Below are 7,605 nucleotides of genomic sequence, written 5' to 3' on the forward strand. Positions count from 1 at the left end.
TCCTGCCTCCCTGAGTGGGTTCATGATGCCCTGGTTGGGATCATCAGGGTGGTTGGGATTAGTAACAGTGCCTAGAAACATGACATGAAGTCGGTGGCTGAAAACGGATTTTGGGTTAAGGATTCACAACAAAGTTGGCAGAGCTGCGGGGCCGCCCAAGAGCTTCAGCACCAACAACTAAAGAGGTTCAATCAGCCCCCAACGTGTGCTGGTACTCGCACCCTACCCTTCTGCCGGTCGAGCCCCACTAGGTTTGTCTCCGCCCAGCTCCGCAACCCGGGGCGGTCCTGCGGAAGGGCAGCGGAGCCCTCAGGGCTCGCAGCCCCGCCCGGCCCCGCCCCGTCGGGGCCGCGCTGCGGGCACCGGGCCCGGGCCCGGCCCCAGCCCCGGGCAGCGCGCAGGCTCCCGAGCCGCTCCGGGACCACAAGCCCCAGCAGGCCCCGCGCGGCCCGGCCAGGCCCGGCATGGCCGCGGCGCTGCCGGCGCTGGTGCTTGGCGCGGGGCTGCTTGTGGCCGCCTGGCGCTGGCTGCGGGGCGCGGCGCGGCCCGGGCGCGGGGGCTCCATGCGGGGCAAGACCGTCATCATCACCGGCGCCAACAGCGGGCTGGGCCGGGCGGCGGCGGCCGAGCTGCTGCGGATGCGGGCCCGCGTCATCATGGGCTGCCGCGACCGGGCGCGGGCCGAGCGGGCGGCCCGCGAGATCCGGGCCGAGGTGGGCGAGCGGGCGGACGGCGGGGGCGAGCTTGTGGTGCGGGAGCTGGACCTGGCCTCGCTGCGCTCCGTGCGCGCCTTCTGCCACCGCGTCCTGCAGGTACGGCCGGGCCCGCGGCTCCCCGGCCCCGCTGCCCCGGCCCGGGGAGGGCACGGCCGGCACGGGCTGGGCGGTGCTGGTGGCGGTCTCTGGGCTCCCTGGTAGCGCCCCGGTTTCCGTGTGGGTTGGACGAGGCAGTCCCTGCGGCCAGCAGCGCGCTCGGGGGCTGGGAAATCGCTGAGGTCACCGCAGGGTGAAGAGGGTGTAAGAAAACAGGCCGTGGATTGGCTCCTGGAAGCAAACTTCTTTATACTTTGGTCTGTTTTGGTTTAAAATATTCTAGATAATTTCTATTCTGGGAAGGCAATGCTTGTTTCTGTGTGAGATAAGTGATTTTTCTTCCTTTCTCTCTGAATTAACTAGTTTAACCTTTGTTGGTTTAAATTAGTGTTACAGCTCAGCCTTGCCACCAGAAAAAGAAAAGTTGCCAAGTGCACTGCTGATATGCTCCAGACATCCTTCTGCCGCCTCCTTAAGTTGTACCCCCACAAGGATTTAAGTGTCTCACCCATCACCAGCAGAAGCTAGTCAATAGACATTTTTGAATATATAAAATATATAAAATTTTTGCAGATTCCATAAAAACCTGAGTTCAAGGGGAATGGGGACATCCAGTTGCTTTGCCTGACAGAAATGCTGCTAGATTTGTAGAGCAGAGGGAAACACTGCAGGAGGCATTATTTCATTCCCACCAAAAGCATCTTTTGGGACTTTGATCTCACCACATCTAGCTACTCAAGTCAGGAGACATGAAGTCATGGGGAGCCAAGCTTAATAAGTTCTGCTGCTGCTCAGGGATTTGTTAAGTACTTAAAAGATGCTCAGACCCTATTGTGAGAGGTGAAGAAAACATGGACTATATAGTATTAGTTTTAAAATTGCTCTTATAAAAGTTAAGTGTCAAGTTCTCTAGTAGGGCACTTTGTAGTCTATATATATATATATGAATCCAGTGATAAGGTCTAATCTTGTTTCAATGCTGTGGGAAAATCCGCTTAAATGGAAGGATATAAAATTCGTGTAATATGCACACAGCAAAAAGAAAATACATGCTGTTTAACTTTTAGGCATTTTATCTTTTATAGTACAGAGTATCAGAGTGGCTCTTAAACAGATAGAGAAATAGATAAAGGAAAAGAGAGTGTGCTATCTTCAGAGTATTGCTGATGCCTGCATTATAACTTGAATGCACTTGAATGACAAGGGATGCACGCTCAAGAGATACTTTCAAGAACTTTTCCACCCAAGTTTATGTTATTTACCTTCCCTATCTTTGAGTCCTTTTTGGAACTGTTATTTTGGAATTTGTTTGAGGGTTCTTGTGGTTTTTTGTTTGACATAAAGAAGATATAAACATCGTCAGGATGGAGAGACAGTGCACTCCCACTACTTATTGCATGACTGAAAGTGATTATATCTCACTCCTTAGTCTCACTGAAAAAAAATAAACTACTGAGATGTTGGAGGGTTCCATGGGAAAGTGGAGAAAGTGAAAGTGAGCTTAGAGGCAGGAAATATCAAAGTAATGTTTTGTGCACTCTGCTTCCCTTGGTTAGTAGCTGCCTTCTTGGCATTGATCACATACGTCTAGGTTATTACATGTAGGAATTCCACAGAATTGCAAGTGTGGAGGTCTTGCTTCTTGAAGTGTTAAGTCTTGCAAAATAAATCCTCCAGTCAGATGTTTTTCTCTAAAGAAGAAAGGAGAATGACTTCAGTGAGCAGTTCTGCCGTGAGTGCATCTTCGCTCCTGTCCTGATTTAGTGGTAGTGACTGACCATTGTGTCCCTTTGGGTGAAGAGGAGAAGTGAGTTTGATGCTCTTTGGATCATGTCTTTGGGACCCAGTTATATGAAACACTGAGCAGCCACAAGTTCCATGGAAATATCATATAAATCAGTCTGAGGTTGAAGTACTTGAAGTTTTGAGTGATCAGATGCCAGCACCTTTAACTGAATGCCAAGTGCAAATTTGGGGTTTGCTTTTTGTATCTTTGCTGCTAATGGCAATGAAATAAAAGGGAAATGATGCAGAAGTCTTTTATGAGGTTCTCTATTTTTATCATCAAAATGGTTCAAGATTGTCTCAGCTTGTCTTCCAGTCCCTGTGTTGGGTTTAAAGAATTAAAGGCAAAGAAAACTCCCAGTGCTCTTAGAGAAAATGAATACCTTTGCCTCTGATTCATGCAAGCATAAATTGTTCTTTCACAGTGTTTTGTCAGAGGTGGGTAAGAGTGTTGAATTCAGAGCTAGCAATGCAGCTTACTTTAATTTGGTTTTGTTCGTTTTTTTTTAAATTACAGTTTTGGGTAAATTGGAGAGCTCTTAATTTTTGAGTGGATTCTGGAGCATGAAGTGCATGATGCATATATCTAAGTTATCAATTAGATAACTCTCTGTTAATTACTTGTATTTTCTGATCCTGGAGAGTGTGACATATATCCTTGAGCTTGATTTTTACTAACCTGAACCAGAAGAGTGGTCCATCAAATCTCATGTGCCACACACCTCATAGAGCCTCCGTTCCTTAGTTCCTGAGTAGACATATTGGACTCAAGTGATGTGAAATGTGTTACTTCTCTATGAGTCCTGCTCCATAGTTCTCATCCAGCAGCAAAGTGATATGTACTGGTTTTAAAGTAAGACAATTTTAAAATCACGAAAACATTATTTGGCAGAGTTTTTCATATCATCCCAGTGAGATGATGGGTCTACAGTGTAATGGTCCCTCTTCTGCCCTGAGGGTAATTCCTTGTGTGCCATGCTTGCGTGTCTTCTGCATACTAGATCCCTCTGCTATAGCAGAGATTTGCCATAAATTAATGTGTGTCCTCTTGCAGTTCAAAAGACAGGTTGCTTTTTGAAAAGGAAAAATGCATCACAAAGATAATTTATCACTGAATTGCTGTAGGAAAAGCTGCTCTTAGAGAAGGCAGTAGTTGTTCTTTGTCTGCATTAGAAGTTGATACAGATTTCCTCTCAGGTACTTGCATCCTACCGGGGTCCAGTGCACAGTTAGTGGTAGTTCAACTTAACGGTGTTTTTTTCCCAGCAATGCTTTAAGAGAATGTCAGAAAGTTACAATTCAGAAAACTAGAAATTAAGTTATTTCTATTTTAACAGTCCCCAATGAGAACTTGAAGCATAATAATGTTATACATGGGAGTTCTAAACCTGAATGATTTTTTTTCTTTCTTTTTTTTAAAGGAAGAGTCAAGGCTGGATGTTCTGATAAATAATGCAGGGATATTCCAGTGTCCATACATGAAGACAGAGGATGGGTTTGAGATGCAATTTGGTGTAAACCACTTGGGCCACTTCTTGCTCACCAACCTTCTTCTGGGCCTTCTCAAAAATTCTGCCCCAAGCAGAATTGTTGTAGTATCCTCAAAGCTTTACAAATATGGAGAGATCAACTTTGAAGACTTGAACAGTGAAATAAGCTACAACAAAAGCTTTTGTTACAGCCGAAGTAAACTGGCCAACATCTTATTTGCCAGGGAGCTGGCCCGTCGGCTGGAAGGGACGGGAGTCACTGTCAACTCCCTTCATCCTGGGATTGTCAGAACAAATCTGGGCAGACATGTGAATATTCCTTTGCTGGCCAAACCTCTGTTCAACTTGGTGTCGTGGGCTTTCTTCAAAACGCCTCTGGAAGGAGCCCAGACATCTATTTATTTGGCCTCTTCTCCTGACGTCGAGGGCGTGTCAGGAAAGTATTTTGGAGACTGCAAAGAGGAAGAACTTCTGCCCAAAGCCATGGATGACTTGGTTGCAAGAAAATTGTGGGATATCAGTGAAGTGATGGTTGGCTTACTGAAGTAAGTGCCAGGGAGTGTCTGCAAAAAAGAATGCAGATAGCTATGCAGTGCATTTTGGCAGCAGTGAAATTCTCACTTTAAATGCTGTGGGAATACAGAATTTTGCCCAGTAAGTATGAAATAAGAGTGATTTATTTTGGAACTCCGTTTTGAAATAAAAGACAATCTTCAAGAGGCACAAGCATTCAGAGAAATTTTTTAAAAAATTGTGAGTGTGAATATCATTTCTGGTTAAATCTGCTTAGAAACTCATGTTTTACAAATAAAAATTAAGCAGAAGTTTGTTTTGCAATATATAAACATATTTGTCAATACATGTCTTGTTGGACAATGCAGGGTACTGATGGTGAAACACTTCTGTAAAAAATTATTTGAAAATAAGTCTTAATAATAGTCATCTTTTTTTGAGCCATCACAATGCCAAATGGAATTAAGAGTTTTCCTGATATCTTGCACTGTAATTGCTGAGGCCTGTGAGTGCCTTTCAAAGGCTTTCAGCCCCATGGTTCAGTGAACAAAATCATTGAGCCATGCTGAGTTTTGCTATGAAGCACAAAGTCAGCTATTTTGTGATGTTGCTGCTGTTCAGTGTGTAAGTACACTTGGTTGTGCAAGTTGTATTTTTATTTTCATGTGTGTTGAACTTTCTGTTTCTTGAAACCTTGGGTTTCATTAAAAGGGTAGTTGCAAAATGTATAATGGTCTTGATAGGGCTTTGCATGGCATGAACTGTGTAAGACCTCATGCAAATTAGACTGAAGAGAATAAGCTGCTCAGTGTGTTTGGCTTGACTGATGGCACTTTAACTCAGTAATGAGGTTCCATAAATGTCTCATACAGCTGACTGAGTATTCTTTAATAAAATCTTTTAAAAAGAAGACAGCATTCATTATTTTATTGCGGGGGATGTGTCAGAAACCAGCAGCCTTGGTAGAGTAGCCTTGTTTCAAAGCAGAACATGAACCCATGTGTTGGTTTAGGGAGCCTGTGCTGTGGGGCTGGTAGAAATAAAATGGGCCCCAATGAAATACACGTGTGTTGAGTGAGTCTGTACTGATTTCTTTTTTTTTGTTTTGTTCATGTAACTTATGATTTCATATTGACATTTATACCTTTTTGGTTTGGTCTACATTATTAAAAAGTTGTAGTGGTTAGGATATATAGTATGAATATGGAAGAATGGTTTAGAGTGATCTATATTACTGTTACTCAAAGGAAGGAGAATCAATAATAAATTATATATTCAGTAGTTCCTTACTTATAAATACATCAGTTCTGCACTTCAGGTGGTGCCCTACTAATTTTTAAAAATTGTTTCTCTGTTTACTTGGACTCTCAGCATACTTTAGCTTTTGCACAGTGGAGTGGACTTGATCTTGCCTTCTTATTTCCCAGCAAGAGTCTATACTGGGTGACATGGGTGGTGCAGAAAACCAGCATTACAGAAAATCAGAAGGCAAGCTGAAAAGCAGAGCAGGTTTGTAAAATCATGTAACAGGTTGAACTTTGCACTATTCACTGTAAGGCAAGGTGTTGTCAAAGCACATGTGAGTGTTGAACAGAGTTCTCTAAGTGATGCAGAGGGAGTTGTGCTACACACTTAAAGAAGTCCTGCTTTGATCTTCAGTGATGCATTTCACATTTTAACTTTTAAACACTTGTAAATAGCTGCAAGCAGCACCTTTAGCAGGCAGCTGAAGAATGAAGGCTTCATTGACTTCTCTGTAAAGAGTTACAGAGGAGCTGAGCCAAACTTGTGTTTCAATACTACTGTAGCAATTCTAAAGAAACACTACTGCATTCTTCCTCTGCTGAATGTGTGGGCATCTTTTGCAAGGAGAGCCTTGGATGCAAAGGTGGACAGTGCAGAGGATGATTATCCTCAAAATAACTGCAGTAAAGAGCTGCATGGAAACTGCCTGAAGAGCAGAGATATATGTAATTTTCAGACTGAAATATGAGATGCAGAATAGGAAGTCCTAGTTGTATGCAGCAGGCCATACTTCATACATCCACAGTGTACTTATTTTTGTTCTTTTGAAACAGTTTTGAAATGAGAGCCATTGTCAGAAAGGGATTATACTCCTGTAATCATAACTAAATTACAGCCTCATTCTAGAGCAGACTAATCCTTAATGGACCCTTAGTGGAGGATGAATATTACCTGAAAACAATTTGAAAGGATGGATTGTTGAGGTACTTCTGGAAAAGTGGGCTTTTTTCAACATCTGAAATAAGTAAAATTTATCACCTTCAAGGTTGAGTGTCATTTAACTGCTGTAGATTCAAAAGCTTTGATTACTCCCTTGAGACTGCTGTGAATATTTCTTTATGTGATGCCTTTGAATTCTAGTAGCATCCAGGAACTAGAGACCTCACAGGACAACAGATCTACAAAAGCTAAGTGCGAAACCAAAGAGTCCTTATTTCAACAAAAAGTAATGCTGACTCAGTCTAGGTAAGAACCAAACATTTTGGCTAAGGTAGCCTCCTCTCCCTCTCCCCTCCTCTCATTAACTCAGGTGTATGTGTGTGATTTGAGGACTGTGGGCTGAATGTCTCCTCTTGGAGCTGGTGGAGGATCAGCGCCTTCACACTTGTCTCAGTGTAGCAGTGCCTCCAGAATGATGTGGCAAGCTCTCTCTGTTACAGTTGTATAACCAATTTGTATCGAGAGCATGCGGCCAAAAATGTTGCATTCCAGTTGCCTTCTTTCACCATCACCACTCCTATCTCAAATTAAACTTACTTACTTTTAAATTAAAGTTTTTAAAATAAGGGTGAAAGAGGAAGGCAGTGATCAGGGATATCAGGCAAAGCCTGTGGAAACGCAGCTTTCATTGACAGGTATGGACACTGACAACATAGCTGGCAAGTACATTACAGATATGAAAGTACAAATACCTAATCACCTGCACATAAGTGGATACAGTAAAGAAAGCCACAGCTGGGTTTCAGATCTTGCTGAAGTTT

The 7,605-nt window shown here is 43.4% G+C and overlaps 1 protein-coding gene across 1 annotated transcript; it reads left to right on the forward strand.

Moving 5' to 3' along the window:
* The first annotated feature begins 305 nt into the window (after window positions 1-305).
* RDH14 (retinol dehydrogenase 14) lies at window positions 306-5,510 on the forward strand. Its single transcript, XM_014265675.3, has 2 exons — window positions 306-812; window positions 4,019-5,510. The coding sequence occupies exons 1-2, from the start codon at window positions 465-467 to the stop codon at window positions 4,634-4,636; spliced, it is 966 nt and encodes a 321-aa protein (XP_014121150.1). The 5' UTR covers window positions 306-464; the 3' UTR covers window positions 4,637-5,510.
* The last annotated feature ends 2,095 nt before the right edge of the window (window positions 5,511-7,605 follow it).

Source organism: Zonotrichia albicollis, chromosome 3 (assembly GCF_047830755.1).
Source record: "Zonotrichia albicollis isolate bZonAlb1 chromosome 3, bZonAlb1.hap1, whole genome shotgun sequence".
NCBI classification, from domain to species: domain Eukaryota; kingdom Metazoa; phylum Chordata; class Aves; order Passeriformes; family Passerellidae; genus Zonotrichia; species Zonotrichia albicollis.